General features: G+C 43.1%; 1 protein-coding gene and 1 pseudogene across 2 annotated transcripts in view; one reads left to right on the top strand and one right to left on the bottom strand.

The window, feature by feature from the left end:
* Nucleotides 1-647: 647 nt before the first annotated feature.
* LOC134390066 (barrier-to-autointegration factor-like) lies at nt 648-939 on the bottom strand (annotated as a pseudogene).
* An 8,133-nt stretch (nt 940-9,072) lies between these two features.
* The window catches only part of OSBPL10 (oxysterol binding protein like 10), a 270,826-nt gene continuing 254,616 nt past the window's right edge, over nt 9,073-25,282 (top strand). For both annotated transcript variants that reach the window (XM_063115072.1, XM_063115071.1), the window contains exon 1: nt 9,073-9,353. In XM_063115072.1, coding sequence (XP_062971142.1) covers nt 9,073-9,353 — 281 coding nt within the window. The remainder of the gene's footprint in view (nt 9,354-25,282) is intronic.

Here is a 25,282-nt window from a genome sequence, read left to right as displayed (position 1 = left end):
CTATATAGGATCCGAACCCACGGCAGGAGCGTTGCCGCTCTCCCAGCACCGCACTCTCCCGAGTGTGCCACGGGCTCGGCCCTTTTTATGATTTTAAAAGTAAGGTTTATTTTCTTATTTCTGAATTTTGAGAGTTCTTTGCATATTCTGGAGACAAGTCCTTTGCCAGAAATGTGATTTGCAAATATTTTTCCCAGTCTTTGGTTTGTCTTTTCATTATTTTCTTTATATCTTTTGTAGAGTAAACACTTCTAATTTTTTTTTTTTTTTAAAGGCCACTGACTTTAGTAATCTAAAAAACTTTACAAGCACAGCAACTGTTCTTCCAAAAAAGGAGCCTGATAGAGCAGAAGTGGGGGCCAGATTCCTGGCCCTTCCTTCACCCCCACCTGATAGAGCAGAAGTGGGGGTGGGGGTGAAGGAAGGGCCAGGAATCCACTTGGGAAAGCTGGAATTGTCACCATGAACTGGCAGGGGAAGGAGAAGGAAGGGCGATGTATACAAGAGCGAGAATTCCAAAAAAGTTGAAATGGTGATGGGAGAAAACTTCCACAAGACCCTGAGTACACAACAGCAATCTTTTGCTTTGCAGAGGACAGGGGAGGAGTCCCCACTTACTTGCAAACTCTGGAGAATCAATATTGGGACTAGGGATTGAGGGCTCCCCAGAGGGCATCACAAGAAGGCATGCACCACTCTTGGAGGTACCCAGAGTCCCAGGACTGCTTGGTGTTAGCACCACGTGTCCTTCAGCCATTCCCAGGAGAGGTGTTCGTCTTCCTTTAGCACCAGAAACTGGCCAAGGACCACATAGGCCTTGTCAAAGTCTCTTTCCTCTAGCTTCTTTCCCAGGACTTCACCAATCCTGGCCAGGCTCCCCACTGGCTTTTCCCCCATGGGCTCGGCCAGGGAGTCTCAGTGCTTTTGGGAAGCTGTCATCTTCAGCAGGCTTAATTAGCAGCTCTGGTTCTCGTAATGGCTCGTCCCGCCACCAGGCCGCTCCTGCTGATACCTCAGTCCATTAGAATTTCTCAACATTTCTAATTTTGATTGTCTGATTTTTCAGTTTTTGCTTTTGATGTATTATCTGAGAACTATTTCCCAAAACCAAGTTCACAAAGGTTACTCCTATGTTTCCTTTTAAAAATGTAAGAGTTTTGGGGCCGGCCCATGGCTCACTCAGGAGAGTGTGGTGCTGATAACACCAAGGCCATGGGTTTGGATCCCATATAGGGATGGCCGGTTAGCTCACTGGTTGAGCATGGTGCTGACAACACCAAGTCAAGGGTTAAGACCCCCTTGCCGGTCATCTTTAAAAATAAATAAATAAATAAATAAATTAAATAAAATAAAAATGTAAGAGTTTCACCTTCCACATTTTGGTTTATGATACATTTTGTGTTAATTTTTGTATAAGATATGAAGTATAAGTCAAGGTTCTTTCTTTTCTGGCACATAAAAAAAGATCCAGATCTAGGGCCGGCCTGTGGCTCACTCGGGAGAGTGTGGTGCTGATAACACCAACGCCATGGGTTCGGATCCCATATAGGGATGGCCGGTTGCTCACTGGGTGAGCGTGGTGCTGACAACACCAAGCCAAGGGTTAAGATCCCCTTACCGGTCATCTTTAAAAAAAAAAAAAAAAAAAAAAAGATCCAGATCTATGATATTTGTTGAAAAGATCGTCCAAGTGGGCCCAATGTAATCACAAGGGTCTTTATAAAAGAAACACAAGAGGGTCAGAGTCAGAGAAGGAGAGGCAATGACAAAAGCAGAGGTCACAGTGATGCTATTGCCGGAAGAGGCCAAGAAATAGGAAATGTGGGTGGCCTCTAGATGCTGCAAAAGGCAAGGAAGAGTTTCTCCCCTAGAGCCTTCGGAAACAACACAGCCCTACTGATATCTTGATTTTAGCTTGTAAGACCCATTTTAAGATTTCTGACTACCAGAATGGTAAGATAATAAATTAGAGTTATTTTAAGCCACTAAATTAAAAATTTTTAATATTAACTTTTTAATATTTGTGCTAATATTTTACAGCAGCAATAGGAAACAAATACAGAAAGCTCCACTGAATTGCCTTTGCCTTTCTGTCAAAAATCAATTAGCTATATTCATGTTGAACTATTTCTATTCTCTATTCTGTTCCATTTTTCTGTGTCCATACTTTTGTCAATACCACACCAATATATCTTTTGTTGTTGTTGTTTAAACCTGTCCTGAATTCTCTTATTTTCCCTGCTTCATATCTGGAGGCTATGAAAAGTTGGTCAATAGTAGTGAGAAAGAACTAAAAAGACAAAAATTGCAAAATGACAAATTTCAGGATAGACATCTGTATTAGTTACCTATTTCTGAGTAACAAACTATTGAAAATGTAGTGGCTTCAAACAACAAACACTGATTATCCCATAGTTTCTGAGGGTCAGGAATCTGGAGGCAGTTTAGCTGGTTGCTTCGGGCTCAGGGTCTTTCATAAGGTTGCAGTCAAGCTGTGGGTCAGGGCTGTAGGCATCTCTAGGCTCAATAGAATGGTGATGCACTGCCAAGGTCATTCATGTGGCTGATAGCCAGTCTCAGAAAATCTGCTTCCAAGATGATTCACATAGTGGCTGGCATACCTTAATGACTCCTGCATGGGCCTCTCCATAGGCCCCCGAATGTCCTTATGCCATGGCAGCTGGCTTCCCTAGAGTGAGTGATGAGTGAGAGAGAGAGGAGAGAGAGAGAGAGAGAGAGAGAGAACTCAGCTGAGACAGAAACCATTATCTTTTCATAACCCAATCTTGTACATGACTTATCATCACTTCTGACATATCCTGTTCATTAGAGGTGGGTCACTAAGTCCATCCCACATTCAAGGGGGGAGGAAGTATGCTCCAGCTCTTGAGGGTAGGAGTATCACAGAATTTGTAGACATACCTCTGAAATCACTATAGTCCACCCTCTGGCCACAAATTATTTATACTCTTCCCGCATGCAAAACACACTCACCTCAGGCCTCAATGGCTCCTAAGTGTTGTATCCCATTATTGAACCAACTTGAAGTCCACAGGCTTGTCATCTAAGTCAGGTCTAGGTGAGGAGAGGCTCCTCAGGTTTAGTCCCTTAAGTTTAGCTCTTTGAGTACTGTTCCTCTGACCTGTGAAGCTAAATAGACTGGATATTTGCTCCCCTCACACTCAACACTCCATGATGAAACAGGAAGGCATGAGATAACTTCTCTAGATATTCCTGTTTAAAAGAGAGAATCAGGAGGCACAGAGGAGTCAGTGGTCCATAGCAATTCTGAAAGCCAGTGGGGCAAATGTCACAAATTCCTTGATTAGGTCTCAAGGCCTGAGAATAATTCTCCATGGTTCTTGGCCCCCTCTCTGCACCCTTGGTTGTGCCCTCTCAGTCATCCTTTCCTTTTCACAAAAGGTAACATGTGTTTGCTCCATTTTCCTAACCCAAGTTCACAAATACTTCTCCTATGTTTTCTTCTAAAAGTCAAATGGTTTTATACTTCGTATTTTAGTTTTTGATTAATTTTGGGGTAATTTTTGTAGAAAATGTGGGGGATAGGTCTTTCAGTCTTTTGTAGGTAAATGTCCAATTGTTCCCGCACTGTTTGTTGAAATGTGGCAGAAGTAATATTGTGCCAGTCCCCAGACTAAACTTCTAGAGGCCTTTCCTGCTTCCTCTTGCTGGAACCCTCCCCATGCCACGAGAACAAACCCGGGCTAGACTGCTGGAGGATGAGAGAGCCTGTGGAGGAGAGACAGCCCAGCTGTCTCAGCCAAGGCTGGCCTAGACCATCCAGCCAACACTGCAATATGTGATTTCTAAGCAGAATCAGCATGGTAAAAGTGGATTCAGACTTTCTGGGGGTAATTCTGCAGTACATAAGCCACATTTATAATGTGTATGCAGTCTGACCCAAGTCATTGCAATTCCAATATCTGAGTCTAAAGAAATTATTAAACTAATGTACAAAGTTATTTAAAGAACATTTTTCATAATAGCAAAAGTTTTAAATACCCTAGTGTTCATCAATAGTGGAATGATTAAATTAGGATGCACATACAATGGAATACTCTGAAACTATTACAAATGATGATATAGCCCTAAAGGAGACTGTCCACACTATATTCTACAGTGAACAAAGCAAGTTAGAAAGCATTGTGTATTTTATAGTACAAACTTGTTTTTGAGTAAAATGATATACAACTATATCTCTGCATAGAAAAGTGTCTGGAAGGATAGGTAAAAATTAGTAACAGCCATTTCCTCTGGGGAGATGTTATAAATGATTTTTCAGTTTCTACTTTATAATTTTGTGTATGTGAATCTTTAAAAGTGAGCATGTTTTAATAAAATTAAAAATAAAAGCAATGACATTATTTCTATTTTGGAAAAATATTAATATAATGTACATATAGCTGTACTGCAAAGCCGCATATACCCTTGTAGCTATTTTATTTCCCTGGACGTAACTGTCAGGGTAATCTTTTTTTCTTCTTTTAAAATTTAATTGTACATATTTGCAGGGTACAGTGTGTTGTTTCAATACATACATGTACAATGATTCACTTGGGGTAGATAACATATCCATCCCCTGAAAATTTATCTTTTCTTTGCGGTGATTACAGTCAACATCATCTTCTCTAGCTATTTATAAATATATAATATAATATTATTAGCTCTAGTCAGCCTAGAACACCAGAACTTAGTCTTCCTATCTATCAGGGTTGTCGTTTTTTTTTTTTTAAAGATGACTGGTAAGGGGATCTTAACCCTTGACTTGGTGTTGTTAGTACCACGCTCTCCCAAGTGAGTGAACCGGCCATCCCTATATAGGATCCGAACCCATGGCCTTGGTGTTATCAGCACCACACTCTCCCGAGCGAGCCACGGGCTGGCCCTTATCAGGGTAGTCTTAATGGAGCTGCTCGTTCATAGGATGGTGGATTGTCTGTACCTTAATGCTGGTCTTTTTGTCTTCCCACTGGAGGGTAAAGGTGCATGTACATGGCACAACTGAAGTTCAGGCAGCAGGCTGTATTTGCAAGAACACTGGACTTGGAGTCAGAAGACCTCTGTTTAGTAATAGCTCCGGCTCTCTGAGTTTCTGTTTTTTCCTCAGTAAAATTGGGCTTCATTCATCAAACAATAAACATTTCTTGATTGTTTGTTGGCCCTGTGGCTGGGTGCTAAGGGCCCAAGCACCAAGCACCTGCTCTGTTTCCCTCAGAGTGGTGATGGGAAAATCAATTCCTAAATGAATAAAAATATAACAGGAAATGAAATTCTAAGCACTGAGCTGTACTTTCAGTGGTTTCATTAAGTAGAGGAAATGAAACTGGATCCATTATGAAGCAAGTGGTGTAATATAGTGATTAAGAACTCAGGCTCAGTAGCCAAATTGCCTGAGTTCAAATCCTGGCTCCACTGGGGTGTTGCTTACCCTCTCTGTTTCAGTTTCCTCCATCTGTAAAATGGGAATAAGAATGTGGTTCTCCTCTGTGGTTGTTGTGAGGATTAAACGAGTTATTGTGTGTAAAACACTTAGAACGGTGTCTAGCACATAGTAAGTGTTCGATAAGTATTAGCTATTATTGTTATTATTATTATTCTTTGGGATGGAGAACACATCAGACCAGTTGTTTCTAACATTGGTATGACCAAGTTGATATCAGAGGGTGATCTGGTTGTGACAATTTTCTAATTGTGGCCAGGCTTCATTCATGTCATCTGGCCAACTAGGTCAATGTCCGTTTACCCTTGCTGGTCCAAGGCTTTGTGTGCCATTGGCAAGAATGACATTCCCAGGTAGAGGAGGGAGCTCTAGAAGGAACTACTGGAAATTGCAGATCAACTCTCCAGATCCACATGGAGAAGATGGGGTAGTCAGCTCCCTACTGGGGGCTACTGAATCTGCTCATTATTTTAAGAGGTGTGGTGTGTTTGTCTTATTGCTACAATCATGCATGACTTCCACTCCCAAAGTCTTCACATGGTCCAATATGGCTGTCAGATTTCCAGTTATAGCATCTACATTTTGTATTTTTCTTAATAATTTATGCAATCTGGGTAAATTATGGAAATGGTCCATATATTGTACATACGTGTTTTCCAAATATTTTTAATTATATATGTTCCAAATATTTTTTGCTAATTTATTATTGACAAAAAATATTTTTTTTGCATTTTTTCTCAAATCATTTTTCTAATATGAAGACATTTTCCTCTCCAAAGAGCATTCTGCAGGAACCTTTCCCTACCTACTAGGGTAGGTCAAGGAAAACTTTCTGGAAAAAGTGACTTTTAATTCAAAACTCCATGGGTGAGAAGCACAAACCAGGTGAAGAGAGTAGGGAAGAGTCTGGCCAGCAGAGGGACCAGCACATGCCATGTGCTCATCTCTCTTTCACGGTATTGCCTCTTTTCTCAGCACATCTACTACTCACCTCTTGCTACTGACTAACTTCCTCGGCCACTTTTGATCCTATACAGCTGGCTTGCCCCTGGCCTGTCCTCTTGACTACTCCTTTCAGCTTATCTCCTTCCTCCCTTCAACTGGACTATCTCAGGGTTTCAGTTTTTTAGTCCAAGGTGAGAATTTGCTGTGCTAGCTCATCCAGTCATAGGTTGTCTGGGTAGGGTGCAGTAATGGCGGTATAGATTAGATAATATTAAGTACAATGACGACACTTCTCCCCTTTTAGCAGGAGCTTAGGGTAGCAGTCTCCATTAAAAAGGGGTGTTGTTCTGGCACATAATGACTGACATTTGTTACGTCAGTCAGTTCAGTATGCACCCACCTTCTCAGTCTTTATATCAATGAAGGACTTGATGAATGCTCACATGCTGATCGGTGTGTCGCTGGCTTAGGCAAAGCTCTGCTGGTCATAAAAAATGATGCTAAAATCTCAGTGGCTAGGGTCAGCCCGTGGCTCACTCGGGAGAGTGTGGTGCTGGTAACACCAAGGCCACAGGTTCGGATCCCAAATAGGGATGGCCAGTTAGCTCACTGGGTGAGCATGGTGCTGACAACACCAAGTCAAGGGTTGAGATCCCCTTACTGGTCATCTTTTGAAAAAAAAAAAAAAATTTCAGTGGCTTAAAACAAATATTTGTTACACAGCCAATGCTAACTGGCTTTGGTTCTGCTGTATTCCACATGTCTTCTCACTCCAGGACCCAAGCTTAAGGAGAGCCATTATCTGGGACACGATGCTCAGCTGGTATATGGAAAAGAGAAAGATGGTGGAACCACATGACGGCTCTTAAAGCTTATGTTTGGAAGTGGCATACGTTACTTCTCTCCACATTCCATTAACGAAAGCAATACCCATGGTCATGACCGAGGTCAATGTGGAGAGAGGAGACTCCTGCCATAGGAAGAAGCAGTAAATATTTTGAACAGTTATTCTTCCATAATTCATCACAGCCAAGTATCATGAGTTCCATTTTGCAGGTGAGAAAACTAAGGCTAAAAGCGCAAGCTCATAGGTTAGAACTCAGTTCTGTCTGGCTTCAACGTTGGTCCATGCGGTCTCTTTATGGGATTTTTTTTTTTTTTTTACACTGTGTAGGCACCGGAATTGTGGTTCATTCAGGCACACAACCACTTCTCATCAGCCCCAGGAAGCTTCTCCATGAAAACTTCTAGAGCTAAACCATCTTTGAAATCTTCCTGGTAGGATGTGAATCTAGAAAGGGGTCAGCTTGAGAAATTGCCCCCAAGAGAGCTAACTTTATTCCACTGAGTAATTCTTTTAACTGTTGGAGGAGTATTTATCTGCTTTACGGGTTTGTGGATCCCTGGGACAGGGATCACCTATCATCTATCACGTTTTGTGTCAAAGATTTTTTGTCTAGATAATTTTAGAAACTTTGAGATTGCATTCGATGTTTTATTCACAAAAATTGTTAATGGGGTGGAGAGTGCAACTCATCTACTTTTGCCAAAGAGCAACACTTTCAGATTGAGAAACCGAGCTGAAGCACAGTGTATGTTGAGGTGTGGATGGGGGTCAGAAGTTACAGCCAACACAGAGAATCCTTCATTACGTTTGTAGATACTGTTAATTTCCCTCGCCCTTGGCGCAGTCTTAGGGTTTCAGAGCTTCTGGTTCCCAGGTGCAAGGTGCTGTATGATAACAACGGGTGGGCTTCGACTTGCCAGGTTATGTGTCCATCAGGGCAGCAGATTCGGGCAAGGCAAGTGAGTGTCCTGGGGCACTCGGTGTAAGGGGGCACTTGAAGGAGCTCGAGAGTTCGCTCGCCTCGCCCCGTCTGCGCCCCGGTGTTCCTTACGCAGTCGTGGTAACTCCGTTGTGTGAAAATGCCCCGGGCGAGCTCACCTGTGAGAATCGCCTGCGCCGCCCCTCCCCCTCCGGAGGGCCCCCTGCCCTGTCACTTTGCTCTGCGGGTGAGGCTGGTCTCCAGGTTCCTGTGTACGTGTCTGGCCCAGGCTTGCGTGCGGGAGACCGAGAGAGGGAGTGTGCGCGTGTGACCGTGTCAGGCCGGGCGGGTCCGTATCCGGGTGGACCGGGTGGGTGGGTGGGGCCGCCCCTCCCTGGGTGGGGCCGCCCCTCCCCCCAGGTCCCGCGGTGGGTTGGGGGGAGGGACTGACGCGCGGAGATTTCCTCTCGCCCCTTCGGCTCTGAGAGGGGGCGGCAGAAGGGACGCGAGGGTGATGGGGCGTGGATTTAGGGCGTGCCCACCTTGTAGATCAGCCTCCGGGCCTGAGCGGTCGGAGGGACGCGAAAGAAGAGGAGGAGCCCGAGCGGGGCTCGCCGAAGCGGCCGCCCGCTCCGAACTTGCCGGGGAAACTAGTGCGGAGGGAGGGGCCGGGCCCGGCCGCGGCGGGAGGAGGGGCGGCCGCAGCTGCATCCAGCCCGGTTGGCTTCCTTCCCAGCTCTCCTTCGCCGCCGCCTCCTTTTCCTCCTGTATGAGTCAGGCATTTCCCGGGGATTTGGAGCAGCCACTCGCGGCCCGGGCGCCCGGAGCTGTAGCAGCAACAGCCGCCGCTGCCGGGGCCGCCACCGCGGCGGGCACCCGAGTCCCGGGCGCGTAGGGACCATGGAGAGGGCGGCCCAGGGCGCAGATGGCGGCGGGGGCAGCAACAGCAGCAGCCGCAGCAGCAGCCGCGCCACCTCGGCGGGCTCGTCGCCCTCCTGCTCCCTGGCGGGCCGAGGGGTCTCTGGCCGGTCGGCGGCGGCCGGGCTCGGAGGCGGGGGCAGCCGCAGCAGCCCTGGATCGGTGGCCGCTAGCCCGTCCGGGGGAGGCGGCCGCAGGAGGGAGCCGGCGCTCGAGGGCGTGCTCAGCAAATACACCAACCTCCTCCAGGGCTGGCAGAACAGGTAACGCGCCCGCCGCCCGCGCCACCGCGCGCCCCTCCCTGCTCGCCGCTCACCGTGGATGTGCGCGCGCGGCGGTGCCGCCGGAGAGCGGGGTGCTGCCTTGCTACGGTGCCCTTCCTGCGTCCCTGCTGCCCTCCAGGTGGGGTGCCTAGGATGGGGCGCGCCGAGGCCCCACCCCGGGGCCGCACCGCAGTGGCTGGGAGGGAAGCGAGAGCTCTGGTTTTCTTCTGTGCTGGTACCTGCGGGACTGGAGTGGCAGGAGGAGCGTGCTAGTTCCAGTGCCTTGTCTGCCGGCGGTTTCCTGCATCCTTGAAGAATGACTGAGAAGGGGAGGCAGAGGGAGCGTGCTTTGTGCAAGGCTGAAAAGCTTTAGTAGGTCTGGTCCGATCGCAACAACTCTCTCCATAACACAGTTCATTTTAAACTTGGGTGTTTAAAACCACCACCACCACCAAAAACCCCTGTCACTTGTCATCCTCGCTGTCCTCCGGCGCGGGTGCATACCCCTTCCCCAGTTTGTGGCTTGCAACCTTCAATCTCTGCAACGGAAGTTTCGCTAAAAAGTAAAATAGAAAAGGAAAAGAAAACAACCTCTCCCTTTCCAAAATGGGCAGTTTACTATTTAAATGATTATTTCCTGTTTAGGTCCCTTTTGAAGTTTCCTGCTCGCTCTCTCCTCACAGTTGGGCCTGCTTCCCACGTGGAAGGATGGGAGAGCTGAGGAAAGGGGCTCCAGGTGCGCCTGGGGTGGTGGAAATGTGTGGACTAGATCGTGAGGAAGACAGTAACAATGTGGCACTGTTTACTTTTTTTTTTTTTTTTTTTTTTTTTACTTGTTTTCAAAAACCAGAGGGAAATACAAATGCCCATGCAAGGAAAACAGCAGGGCTTTTTGGAGAAGTTGTTGGTGGGATCTTTTTTACTGAAGGCCCTGGATCTTAATAGAGTTGAGGCTCTTAAGGATGTTTGTGTGATTGAATCACACCCAGGAAAGTCTTGCTTATCTCTGGGGCATAGACTAGATTACTTGGTCATCTCTTCCTGTAGGTTGTTTGAAAATGTTGATTGCTTCCAGCTGAAACATATCAGGCAATTATTTACATGAAACTTAACTTGGAGGAAGATGACTTCCGAAGTATGGAAACAGTTGTTTCTACATTGATATTCTAGATATAGAACTTTCCCAGTCACCTGGGTTTCCTTGGAGATCTGTTACTATATTAGTGGAAATTGTACTTAACTTTTGAATCCTTTTATTTCTCAAAATAGCCCCAGTGTCCACTGTTGCCTCTTCCTTTTCCCCTTCAATTCTTGCAAGCTGAAAAAGAATAGGCAGAGTATGTAGATTGAGAGAGAGATGTGATGACTAAATCTGATTTCAGTTCCTGGTAATTGTGTATTGTTAATGGCACCTCAGCATGCCTTGTCAGTGACAGCATTTTGTTGGTGTGTTGGGCAATCACTTCTAATGCTTTTTCTTCAAGTAGCTTATGAGGCCAACAGAGCTTTTACCCTGGATTACAGTTATTTCACTTGCTTGGGAACAGTATTTTACCTGCAATGTGTATTAAAGGATTTGTTCTTTGGAATGGATTTAGGAGGAATTGGAGTAACATTCTTTTGCATAATTTTAAACCCGTTGTGGTGGTTAGATTGGAGGCAAGATTAAGAGGGAAAAGTAATAATGGTAATAATAATACCTGTACGATTGCAGGCTACCTAGGTGAAATGTAGTATTGTGTACACTAATCAGCATGCTTAAATGAAGTCTCATCCTTATTGAGTTCGTTTAGAGCAATTTATAGCTGTCTGCTGATGTTTTTTTACCACAGTAGACTCAGCTGCTTTCCAAGTCTGCCACTGACTCCAGAAGCATTGTCTCTAATGGTTAATGTCTCAGTGTGAGGGTTTTTATTTCCCACATGGTGTTCTCTGAACTATAGCCAAGGGTCCATTAGTGGTCTGGAAAAGATGTATAATGACTCTGGATTGTACACTTCTCCCTTCTATAGGGGTCTTAGAAAGGGAGATCTGTATCAGTGAAAAGGAAAAGAGGAGAGGATAAAGATAGAAACCTTGAAAATGTATTCATTTGTTCAGTTAGTTTATTTATTCAGGGACTATTTTATTGAGTGCCTACTATGTGTCAGGCACTGTTCTAGGAGTTGGAGCTACTCCTGTGAACAAAATATACGAGCGTTTTCTTGATGTTGGAGGTAGGGTCCGGGCACAGGGGATGGGGGGTGGGCAATAGTTGGCCTCAACCCGCCCTGTCCTCTTGCCAAGTTCTTGACTCTGCCACAGGAAAGAATTCAAAGGCAGAGTCACAGTAGAAAGTGAGAACAAGTTTAATATAAGAAATACCGGTTCCACAGAGAGAGTGTGGCATAGCTCCAGAGACTGAGCAGGGCCCACACAAAGCTTAACAGAAGCAAATTCAGTACGGGTGTCTAGTCTAACAAAAAAGCAAGAAAAACATACTTAAAGTTCAGTACAAAGTGCAGTCTGGCTCAAGAAAATGAGCAGCCTTGCTGAAAGTAAGTTTGATACAAAGTAAAGTATACACTTCAGTCAGTGAAGTGCACATTGCCTCCAGGAAAGTGAGTAATAACTATGCCTTGCTTCAGCTGGGATTCAGCTTTTATAGTTTCTTTATCTAATGAATATTCAATTAAGGGGCTGGCTCCCAGTTTTGTAACATTTAGTCTCACACATGCTCAGTTTGTCTCCTCCTAGAGCATGTTCATTGGTCAGATCCTGTCACCTACATCAGGCATATTCAAGAATATTCTGTGCTCTCTATTGAGCATGTACAGCCACTGGATTTGCATAAACCAGGCCCTTGTCTCATTTTCCCCTGGTTGGTTCTGAAAATAGGTCTAACTGGTAACAGTGACTTTCCTCCAGGGGAGAGCCTAGAGGAGGGGTCCTGAGACCTTGCGGAATGGCTGAAAACTGAGAGTCGTGTCCTGAAACCCTAGCCCAGGGAAACTGAGCACCTCCTGTATCATTCTTATGAAGTAGAGAAGGAGACTTTGAATTAAAGAGCAGAATAAAACCATGCTGTTCCCACCCCAGTCCAGGTAAATGTCTTGGTTCAAATAGGTGAGCTAACTGATTCATACTGCCTTTATTCTTGGGCCTTATAGCATCTTCCTTTGGCAGTTCTTTTCAAATTGCCTGCAGTTCATAACGAACCTCTGGCCACAAAGTTCTTGGTGAATCCTTCCATGCTGCTGTTCTATTGATAGTGCTCTTCAGCCTCCAGGACTTGACACCAGTCACCCACTAAGTTTTTACCCTGGTGCCCTCTTGCATGTCCTCAAGTTGCTGTAAAGCTTCTATTTTAACATTCAGCATCATAGTCTTCCTTAATTTATCTGTAGCACTGTCAGCCCCATTGCCACACTCTTAGGAAGGCAGTTTGGGCCACAACACAAAATAAATAATATAAAGAGAGGTCACAGGAGAGAAAACTGCATGTTGTAGAACACACTCAACTCAGGAGAGTAAGTCCAGGAGACAGGCTCATGCTCATTAGATGAGAGTGTGAAATAATCAGAGCATGGGGAGAACATGCATTAAGGATTTTCTGTAATTCATTATAGATATTTAAAGAAAATATATCAGGTATAATAGCATTGTATAGATTTATAGGATGGCGTTGAGTAAATGCATCCAAACAAATGAACAAAAAGTTTCAAAAAATGGCAATTGCTATGAAGATTAAAAAAAGGGTGATGAGATAAAGACAAGTATTTGTGGGGATAATTTTAAGTGTGGATCTAGTGTCTTTACTGCTATTCACATTTTAATCTAGAGCACTATCTTATCACCCATTTTTTGTTTTTATACGGAGTAAACCAGGGGGAGAGTCAACCCCAAGAACTTGGGAGGCAAGATGGTGCCAGATTACATGGCACCTTGTGGGTCAGGTAAGAATTTCAGACTGTGTTCTGGTTTCCCAGAAGGATTTTAGGCAGCGAGTGTACACAGTCTGATTGGTTCACTCTGGCTACTGTGGAGAGATGAGATTTTCAAAGGGCAAGAGTGTGAAGTACCAGTTAGATGCCCATAGCAGGGTCCAGGCAAGAGGTGTTTGGGGCTTGGCTTTTGGGGAGGAGGAGGCAGGAGAAATAGAGAGAAGGGAGAGATTTGGAGTAAAGAGGATAGAAATTGCTGAATAATTGGATGTGGAGGTGAAAGAGAGGGGTCAAGGATAACCCTTGAGTTGTCAGCCTGAGAGGCTGGGAGGTTGAAGTGTCCTTTGTGGAGATGACGATCACAGGAGAGGCATGTGTTTGTGGGTAGGATAAGGAAGGGACAGTCGAGTTCTGTTTGGGCTGTGTTCATTTTGAGATGCCTGTACCTAGTAAGAAATTGGCTGTGTGAACTCTCTTTTGCCTTAAGGCTAATTTTACTCTGAAACCAAAATGGAACTACTTTGAGGTTGCTCATAATGTGAAGTGTTTGAGGAAATAATTTTCTAGAAATTATTTTAATATTTGAGGGTCTTCATTGCCATTCACTTTTTGTTATTTGGAGAATAGAGGACACTGCAAGTTTGGAAGCAACCTCCAATTCTTTTTTGGTGGTTGGTGGGGTTGTCAGAATCCAGTAAAATACTGAAAGACAAATCTTGAATAGGATAAGGAAGACAAGTGCTGGCAAAAGAAAAAAACCTCAGGCCACTGGACATTTATTTGGAGAGAATTTATTTGGGTTCAAATCTCAACATGAATACTTAGCACAAATGTGATCCTGATCCAGTTCCTTAATTGCTCTGGGCTTTCATTTTGTCTTCTGTTAAATGGGAAAACGATGTTGCTCTTCTGATTAGTGCAATGTGAGGATTAAATGAGATTACTGTAAATTACTGTAGATTACTGATACTGTAAATTATTGTACATTGCTGGTACTGTAAATTACTGTAAGTGAGATCACAGGGACTGAGAATAGTACATAGCAGGAAACCAAGAAGTACTGGCTATTATTAGTTCTTCAATTTGTCCCTTCTTGAATGGGCCCTTTCTGGCCCATAAAATTCTTGGTTTTTATTTCTGAGTGCTGTGGTTACCCTGGGATCACATTAACATAATTCTCATAGGGTTCTTTGGGAGAAGAAAAGATAACTTTGTTTTGAAGGGATCGTTTTAAACTTGGAATCATGTATTTACAGCTCTCCTTCCCCAGCGTCTAATTCTTATCTCCTTACTCTGCTTTATTTTTCTCCATAACCCTTGCTACCATCTGATATGCACCATATTCTAATTATTTTTTCTCTCTACACTAGATTGTAAGCTCCCTGAGGACAGGGAATTTTGTCTGTCTTGATCACTGCTGTATCTCCAGTGTTGAGAACAGGGCTTGGTGTACAATAAGGGTTCAGTGAGTATTGTTGAATGAATAAGAAAGTGGATAAGTGACAGAGAAGAAATCAAGCCAGGGCTTAGTCCCATTTTGGCCAATGTTAGCTATTCATTTTATAATTTTTGGTTCTGTACCTGTTTGTCACCTTGTCCTTTCTTGATATGTTTATCATTTTTCTGCTCTCTGCAAACATCAGTGATTGTCTTCTGGTTCAGGGAGTCTGACTTTTCTTGTGACATACCACCCCTAACTTAGGCCCACCACAACCCATCCAGTGTGGGCTGTTAGTGACCAAATATCCAGGGCTTTTTTTTTTTTTTTGACTCAGTTTGGATTAACAATGTATTTTGAGTGCTGGCTGGTTAGCTGAGTAGGTTAGAGTGTGGTGCTAGTAACACTGAGGTCCAGGGTTTGATCTCGAAACCAGCCAGCTGCCAAAAAAAAAAAAAAGGAAAAAAAGAAAAACATACTTTGAGAATGCAGTGTTTAGCCTCCAGCATTTTGGGGTCACTTATCCTATTTAAAAAAGTCACTGGAGCATATATTAACTTTTAAAACCACACTGAATTAAAATATTTTTTGAGTGCTCTAATAATTTTAGAGGTAATTGGTAACACTGGGACTGAAAATCTCTGCCTGTGTGTACTTAGGAAGTAAGTTTTATGGTTTTGTGTTTTATGCTCTTGCCTATGTGTACTTAGGAAGTGTTTGCACATCTGCTGTCTAGGCTGTCAGATTGTTCTGAGGCTGCACACTAAAAATCCTTTAGGGACACTGGATTGCTTCATTGACAGTAATAAAAGCATTGTTGCCTAGGTTACAAAACAGTGTATAATAAGATTTACTCAGTTATAGTTCAGATTATTTTTTGAGGACCTGTTTTGTATTAACCACTCCCTGCAGGGTCAGCCCTCCACCTTTTTTAAAGTGTGTGTGTTTTTGAGGAGATTTACACCAAAATGGTTACTGTGGTTTCACTTGCATGGCTGGATTATGGGTGATTTTTATTCTCTTTTTTCCTAGAGTGAACTTGAATCCTTTTTGAGGTTTGAAAAACTTGAGAGAGGGCCGGCCCGTGGCTCACTTGGGTGAGTGCGGTGCTGATAACACCAAGGCCATGGGTTTGGATCTTATATAGGGATGGCTGGTTAGCTCACTGACTGAGCATGGTGCTGACAACACCAAGCCAAGCGTTGAGATCCCCTTATCGGTCATCTTTAAAAAAAAAAAAAAAAGAAAAAAACTTGAGAGAAAGAAAAGGTGCTCCTGCCTTTTCATATAATCTCTGAGTAACTGAGTTTGGGGGGTAAATTTGAAGTCTAACATACATTCCGAAAAGTGCACAAATCATAAGTGTACACAATTCATTGTATTTATTTTCACAAATGGAACACACCCGGATCAAGAAACAGCAGCTGTAGAGCTAGGGCTAGGGCTCACAGACCCCACCAGCCCATTGTCCAGACTGGGTCACAAACCCTCCACATGCCGGTCCACGAGCTAGGTAATAGGAAACGGTCCTGGGAGCCGTGGGTGAAGAAATAATAAGCTTTATTCAGAGCTAGGAGCAGCCGCCCTAGTGGCTTCCCAGAGCATCTCAAGAAGCTTCACCTATTAGAGCCCTTCATCCTTTATACTCAAGTCCACAATCCAAAACACCTTCAGGGATGCAGAATCCAACCCCAGGATGTGAGGAGCAGTGTTGGAATCGCCCCACTGTCTGCAATTTCCATACAGAACATTGGAATCACATTAGACAATAACAAGGAACACCTGTGCGCACGCGCGCACTCACATGGATGCCCGGCAAGATTCTGAACATCTGAGGGGTCCTGACCGTTTTTCTATATTTTCCCAACAGCAGCCACCCAACCCCCGCAACTCTACCACCACGCTGTCCCTTATAGTCACTTTCCCCATAGGGTATCCACTATTCTGACCTCAACACCATAGATTAGTTTGGCCTCTTTTTAAACTTCATATCATACAGTATGTGATTCATGTGATCTTTCGCGTCTGGCTTCTTTCTCTTAACATTATGTTTGTGAGGCACATCTGTGTTTCTGTGTATAAGTGTGGTCTGTTTTCACTGCTGTTTGGTATTCCGCAATGTGAATATACCACATACACTTGTATCTGTTGTAGAGTGACATTTGAGTTCTTCCCAGTTTTCTGCCCTTAGGAATAGTGCTGCTGTGAACATTCTTGTATGAATGTTTTGGAGAACATATGTGTGCATTTCTGTAGGAGTTGAGATATCTCACGCAGGGTGTTTGCAAATGTCCAGCTTGTTAGCTACTGCCGGAGATTTTTCCATTGTGGTTATGTCCCTTAATACTCGCACCAGAAGTGTATGAGAGTTCTGGGTGTTCCACATCCATGTCTACACTTGATAATGTCTCTTGTTTCCATTTCAGTCAATGTGGTGGGTGTGTGGTGGTATCTTGTTGTGATTTTAATTTGGTTTTCTCTGATATTAATGAAGTTGAGCACCTTTTCATATGTTTATATGCTATTTGGGTATCATGTTTTGTGAGGTGCTGTAAGTCCTTTTGGGTGTCTGCCTTTTTCTTATTGACTTGAAAGTTCTTTATATATTCTGGGTATGAGTCCTGTGATGGACAGATGTGCATGTATGCGTGGGCACCACATATATAGAGAAAGGTATGTAAAGGTATTTATATATAAAGCAAATACCTTCTTGCTCTTTGTGGTTTGCCATTTCATTTTTTACTTGTGTTTCAATAAACACAAATTGTTAATCTTTAATGTGGTCACACTTTTCAATTTTTTCCTTTTATGACTGCTTCTTTCTGACTCCTACTTAGGAAATTTTTGCCTACCCCTGGTAATGAAGATATTTTACGATGTTTTCTTTTAAGAAAGAAAATGACTTATAATTTGAATATGTATTAGAAGTTGGAGTTGATATTGGGAGAAGATGGGCTGCTGGCAGAAGTGACACTGGATTTAAGGCCTCCAGTCTGTGTTAGTTTTCTAGGGTTGCCAACAAAGTATCACAAACTGGCTGGCTTAAAACAATACACGTTTACTCTCTCAAACTTCTGGAGGCCAGAAGTCTCGAAGCAGTTTCACTAGGCCAGAATCAAGGTGTTGGCGCTCTCCTTGGAGATGCTAAGGGAAAGTGCATTTCTTGCTTCTTCCAGCTTCTGGTGGCTGCTAGCATTCCTTGGTTTATAACTGCATCTCTCTAATCTCTGCCTCTGTCTTTACGTCGCCCTCTCAGTGCATGTCAGACCTCCCTCTACCTTTTAGGGCCCATTCCAGATAATCCAGGATAATCTCTCCATCTCAAGATCCTTAATTTAATCACATCTTCCACATGTCAAAATTTTTGCCACATGAGGCAACATCCATAGGTTCCAGGAATTAGTTTGTGGGCATCTTGGGAGCACGTGGGGAGGAGTGGAGGTGAGGTGGGGAGGGCATCACACAGTCATAGCTCTAAACTGGTGGTTAGGATCTCTGTCTCCCTTTCCCCATCCACCTTTCCCACCCTTCAGTGGTTGCTGTGGTTACGGGCATGCTGCTAAGTGGGCTTGTTAGAAAGGGGTAGTGGACTCATTTCTCTCAGCCTAATTGGTAGACCCCTTGGGCAAATGTAAGGTAGGTAATATTTTGAGAGGAATGGTTTCTAATGCCTGTGAGTCAACTTAGTTTCCTTTAACAGGCAAATCAGAGTTCTTTGAGGTTTCTTTAAATACTGTGGAGTAATCAATTTTGGAAGTCTACATCTGATAATCTGGGTTTTCCATTTTATCATCAGAATGACTCATTAGCCTGAGGACTTTCTTTTAAAGGTGTAATTAACATACAATAAATTCGCAGGTCTTAGGTGCTCTGTTTGATGAATTTTGAACAATTTTTTTACACAATGTAACCATTGCTCCAAAAGGTACAGAGCATTCCCCCCTACCCCTGGAAGTTTTCTGTGCTGCTTCCCAGCCAATTTCCTTCCCTTGCAATCCCTTTTCTGATTTTTGTCACCATGAATTAGTTTTGTCTATTCTTGGGTTTCATATAAATGGAACCGTACAGGATATTCTTTTTGGAGTCTGGTTTATTTAGCTCAGCATAAAGTTCTGAGATTCATCCATGTTGGTGTGCCTATCAGTAGTTTATAATTCCTTTCTTTTTCTTGAGTGGTATTACATCCTGTGGATACAGCACAATTCGTTTATCTATTTACCTATAGGTGGACATTTGGGTTGTTTCCAGTTTTTGGCTATTCCAAATAACGCTGCTCTTTGTGGGCAGGTCTTTGTGTGGACATATGCTTTTATTTCTCTTGGGTAAATACCTAGGATTGGAATTGCTGTGCATAGGATAGATGTATCCTATGTAGAAAGTACCAAACTATGGGCCGGCCCGTGGCTCACTCGGTAGAGTGCGGTGCTGATAACACCAAGTCAAGGGTTAAGATCCCCTTACGGGTCATCTTTTAAAAAAAAAAAAAAAAAAAAAAAAGAAAGTACCAAACTGTTTTCCGAAGTGGCTGAACCATTTCACACTCCCACCATCAGTGTGTAAGCGAATGGGTTGCTCCCATCTTGGCCTACTTCTTGTTGCTACCTGAAGATCTTTGGAAAGCAAGGTCTGCCTCTTCCTCACACGAGTTGCATTGCTTCTGAGAGCGGCAGTCCGTAGGAGCACAGGCTGGTGAAGTTGGGTGGACCTTCTTACCTCCAGCTTTGCCTCCTTTTTCTAAGTCACCTTCAGCAAGTTACTTAACTCTGGGCTTTCCGCTTTGGTCTCCTTGTCTATAAAATGATACTTGCCTTGTAGTGTTGTTGTGTGGCTACTACAGGCCCAGTCTCAGCATGGTTCTTGGTGCATAGTAGGTCTTCAGCAGAAGTTTACGGACTGGGAGTCTTGTACCAATGCGTAGCTTCCTGGAACCTAGGGGGTGAGATGGTGGTCTCTTTTGACCTGGCTTTAGCAAATCTGCAGGTTTGTGTTAGCCTTTTGTCCCACTGCATGAGGACCCAGCTGACTTAAATGATGTGATTCACACAGCAGATGGATGTCTGTGTCTGCTGCTCTGCCTGGAGTTCCTCAGAGTCTGCTCCTGGACAGCTGTCTGAGGACCCTGGGAAGAAAGAAGAGATTCTGGTCTTTGCATTCTCAAATAAAGGTTGAAATAATTGTGCTGGAAACAGCGGAGGCTTTTTGTAGTCCTGCCTGGCTCTCACTGATGTGATCTGGGGCCAGGCCAAGACAGAATTCAAAAGAAAACCATTCAGAACTTGTTTTTGATAACCTAGACTGGATTGAATATGGTTTCAACCCAGAAAGAAAGTGCTATATTTGTGCTTCATGCAATGATGTCAATAATAATGATAAGGGCTAGGCCATGGCTCACTTGGGAGAGTGTGGTGGTGATAATACCAACGCTGCGGGTTCAGATCCTATATAGGGATGGCCAGTTAGCTCACTGGCTGAGCGTGGTGCAGACCACACCGTGCCAAGGGTTGCGATTGCATTACTGGTCCAAAAAAAAAAAAGATTAGGAAACATACAAGGTCTCTTGTTGCAAGTCTGTTCTTTGAAGGTCAAAGAAGGCATTTGAGCCATGAATAACTTTTTCTTCTTGTGTAGTAGTTTTTAGGAGATTACTTATGCTTTTGTGTGGTTTGGTTCCTTCCTATAAATATATTGATGAAAATATAAAAAGCTGAAAAGCAACCAGCATCAGCGTTTAGGAAGTCTTTTCCAGGATGTTTTGAGTGTTTTTCTGCAATGCCAGTCACAGTGAAGGATGTGATGAAGCCGGTTTGTGGGATTGTGGAGCCTCCTGGGAAGTGGTGGGATTCAGGTTCTCCCTGAGTGTGGCTGGACCCAGGGGCTCTTCCTGGGCCCTTTGTTCAGGGGAGTCGAGTAGATCAGGTGAATGATACAAATGACCCTCAGCTGGTCTCCACATTCGTCACTCCATCAGAGCTGTGTCTATTGCTGCTAACAATGCAGTGAAAACCACTGCAACAGTTTACCTGGGCCTTTGATTGTTAAGTAGAATCCGGGCAGAATTGGGAAACTTTACAAGTGTTGAACTATTTCAATCTTCAGGAAATTTAAACAAGGCACTTATTAGATTTGCAAACAGGAGAGACCACCTCTGAAAGTGAGGTGTGAGTCTGCCCAACAAGCAGAAAAGATGAGGAGGTTTTATAATAAGTTCAGGAAGGTCTGAGCAATAAACAAATTCCAAAAATTGTATGAAGATGGAATAGATAACTGACTATGGCAAGTTGAATAATGGTGTCTCAGGCCTTTTACAATATTTATGGCTACTCCAGACTACTCAATTGTAAGTAATTCTCATATTTGTTTAAGATACAACAGGTTAACAACACACTATTTTCTCAGGATTTCTCGAAACCATGTTATCTGTGTTTATTTAAGCAATGGTTTCTTGGTGATAATAAATTCCTGCAAAGAATTTGTTTGTCAAGCAATAAATTCTAGTGGAACGTTCTTAGGCTAGAAGAAAACAAGTCAATTAAGTTCAAAAAATGGAGTCACTGTGATTCTTTTTTTTTTTTTTTTTCCCTCCTTCTCCTTTCCTGGCCTCTTTCCTTCTTTATCAAAAGTCTGGAGTGAGTGGGCAGCATCAACCCCCAGACACACTCCTCTTTGCATGTAATCAGACGTGGTGGAATGTTTACACCCCAAACATTTGTTGAGCACCTTTTGTGTATATGCCAAATGCCATGTGAGAAGCAGGAGACACAGGAAAAAAGCACAGGCCCTGTCTTAAGGTGCTGGCAGTCTATAACTGGGGTGGGCAGACTTTTTCTGTAAAAGGCCAGATAGTAAATACATAAATATGAGTTTAGACTTTGTGGGCTATACAGTCTCCATGGCAACTATGCAACTCTCCCATTGTAAGCAAGTGGGTATGTCTGCGTTCCAATAAAACTCTATTTACAAAATAAGCAGTGGGCTGGATATAGCCTCATGATGTAGTTTGACAATTCCTCGTCTAAAATGACACGTGGACCCCTTGAAGCAGCTTAGTGTGGTGGCTAAGGGTGTAGACTCTGAGGTCCAACAGCCTATGTTTGAATCCAGCTCTGCTCTTTACTACCGATGTGACCTTGAACAAACTATTCAACCTCTCTCTACCTCCGTTTCTCTATCTGTACAATGGGGATAATAGAGTGTCTGTGTCGTAGGGTTATTGGGATCATCTGAGAAGCTGTGTGTAAAGGGCTTAGGACAGTGGCTGGCAGGTAGAAAACACTCATTTGGTGCACGCTGCTGTTATGATAAAGGGCAGGGATGCTGCTGTAGAGGAAGCATGTGAGAGAGACGGCACCAACTGCACCTGCAGAGAAAGCGCAGATACGGCAGGTGAGGGAAGACCTTCTGGAATGTTGAAGAGAGGAGTTCATCATGCAGACTGGGGCCTCCCTGGCAGAAGGCTCTGTGAGTATAAAGGTTTAGAGGAATGAAAGGAGGAGCTGGGTTTGGTATGGCTGAGAGGCAGGTTTGTGTGGGTCGTGGCCCAGAGATGAGGCTGTAAAAAGCTACATCCTGAAGGACTAATTAAGTCACTGAGACCAGCGTAACCACAAAGGGAATGCTGGCCCTTTGACTACCCGTATTGGTGGGCCCAGGAAGCATCAGACACTTTACGTATATTATCCAATCAAATCCTTAAAATGAGATGGGGGAGGGGTGTCACAGATTCATCTATTCTCTCCTATTATCACAGAACCCCAGTTTTTAGCTGGTTACATGGCTGTCAAAAATAAAACTGTATTTGCATCTCTCCTCCCCCTTGCAGCTATGGATGGCCATTATATTCTGGAGGTAAGGAAAGTTGTCACATAGTAATTTTCTGGAAACTTCTTTGTACCCTTCCTACTTTTTCCTTTCTTCTTGGAGTATAGACATGATGGCTAAAACTAGAACATAGACATGGTGGTTGGAATTCCAGCATTTATCCTGAACTCTGAGGTGACTGGGATATGGTCATCCAGACAGAAGAAACCTGGCCTCTGAGGATTCTGTGGATCAGGGCCACCTCACACATCCTCAGCTGCCAACCTCTGGCATCTCTCGTGGTGGGGGCAATAAGCTTCTTTTGTAAGCCACTATTCACAGTCAGATCCAACCCTGACCGATGCAGGTGGAATCCCTATTTTACAGATGAGGCATAGTGACATGAGTTGCACAGATAATGTTTCGCAGCCAGGATTTGTCTGAGTCCAAAGTGTATTTTCTTTCCACTGCTCTGGGAAGAACTTGGAGATCATCTACCCCCTCATTTTACAGACGAGATCACTGAGGACTTTGCCTCAGGGTAAACCAGTACCAGCTCATTCCACTTCAAGATAATCATTATCCTGTTTTTTCCCCTCACTCTCTCTCTCCCTCCAGCTGTGGCCTTCCCAAAGAAGAGACCCAAGTGCTTTAATCAGTGATTTTGTAGCCCTCTCATGGGCAGACTCTTTCTGTGAGTAGGTGGTGTCTAATGGTTTTTCCCTGGTCTTAGTGCTGTGTGTTCAGTTTTCTCTGTAGACAACCTTGCCAACTCTTACCACCTCCAGACTGGTCCTCAGTAATGAGTTTCCTTGCCTGTCCTATCCTTTCTGGGCTTTTAGGGGCAGGACAAGGGGGCTTTTTGGCTCTGTAACTATGTGTAAGTGCTGACAGATGAATCTTATTTCCATCGAGGCCTCGCAATTCATTAACCTGAGTGCGAGCTTTGGCTGAAATAAGATCATGTGCTTGTGGAATACAGTTTGCTTTTGGGTTTATTGTGTAGCTGACTGAGTTCTACCCCACCCTATTACTAATACCTTAAAAATGGGCCTCCCGACCCCCTTGACGAACCACACGCACAGAACTTTTCTGTGTGTGCATTCCAGCTGACTCATCTAGTGGATTGGTCCCTAAAATGTTGACCAGAACAAAAAAGCCAATTTGTGCTGGTAAGTGCTATTGAGTGAGCACTGTTGTACATTTATTATATCACATTTGATACTGATGCCACTCTTTGCTGTAGCAAATTTCTTTATGGTAATTTTTATTAGCTTGGCTAATGTGTACCTTTTTATTTTTATGAGAAGTTTGCAGCTGATACCTTGGCCCAAAGTGCGTCATAACGCTATTATAGTTGCTTTGTTTAATTTGTAATTTCCTGTAACTGAGATTTTTCTGTCAAACATCAGTTTTCATAATTTCCTCGAAGTCAGCTGAAGCTCAGGAAAATGGTGTTAAAAGCCAAAACTCCATGTTTTTTTCTCATGTTGAATAACTTGAGAAGTCATTTTTATGGGTTGGACGTAAAGATGTGCCTCAGAAAGTCTTTGTATTGGAGAGAGAAGACTAAACATGTGTCTCTGAAATCAAGTTTAAGTCTGGATGAAGTCTTTTTTTTTTTTTTTTTTTTTAAATAGAAGCAAAGTGTGACCTAACTTGGATGAAACTAAATTGCAGTTATTTATGTCATGGAATTGTCTGAATTTCTGTTTATCTAAAGGCGTGTTTCCTTTTCCTTTCCAGCATTGTAGTGTTATTATTATTTTTAGTATTTTTTGTTTTGTTTCCTTTATTTTTGTTTTGCTTCTTAGTTTAAAACCTTAAATTCCTTGTGTTACAACTAAATGCAACTCATGATCTGACACTTTCTTTTCCTATTATTGTAATGATTGGCAAAGTTTGTATAAGGTTTAAAGATTATAATAGTACTGTATCCATGTTAAGTATTTTACTATTTGTACACTGAAGTATTTAGGGGTAAAGGAGCATTCATTATGTTGGCAACTTCCTCTCAAATGGTTCAGAAAAAAATACATGTATACAGACTATATAAAAAATGATAAAGCAACTGTAGTAAAATGTTGATTTTTTTTTTTAGTAGTAAATAGTTCTTTGCGTTATTCTTGTAACTTCTCTGTAAATTTGAAATTATATTAAGGGGCTAATAAAAATTTGTTTGGCTTATTTAAAAAAAAAAAGCTATGGGGCAGGCGGTATATACTTCCTAGATGAATATAGCATATATCTAATAAAAATCATCCAATTTGCCATAACTCTGGTCTTCTAAAGTGGCCACTGAGGCATCTGCTCTGTAGGCTTCTTCTAGACTGGTTGGAAGATGCTCAGATGTGGTAAAAATGATTTGTAGACAATTCCAGATATTAACTATGATAAAATTGACTGAAATAGTCAATGCCTCTGAGCAGCTGTCCATTAAACTAGGTAAAGCCAGCATATTTGCAGTTTGTGAGATAACTGTTAAGCCAAAGCCTTGGGAGAGTTGTGTTTTAATCCCTCCCTGTTCAGTTGTTCCATCTTACAGAAATGTCAACTGGTCTTTTCATCTGTAAATGGGATGAAGTGAGAAACATATTGTTTCCCCCTTACTCCAACATAGGAAAATTAGAATGAATTATCATTTATAAGCACACTTAAACCTATAGCTTTATCATATAATTTTATTATCAATAATAGTGAAATTTGTTTTAAAATTTGCTTATTAAACACTTGAATAAAGGAAGAAGATGGAATGTGTCTGGAATTTTTGT

Source organism: Cynocephalus volans, chromosome 11 (genome assembly GCF_027409185.1).
Source record: "Cynocephalus volans isolate mCynVol1 chromosome 11, mCynVol1.pri, whole genome shotgun sequence".
Lineage (NCBI taxonomy): Eukaryota > Metazoa > Chordata > Mammalia > Dermoptera > Cynocephalidae > Cynocephalus > Cynocephalus volans.
The sequence above is the reverse complement of the archived record's forward strand: the minus strand, read 5'-3'. Positions and strand labels throughout refer to the sequence as shown.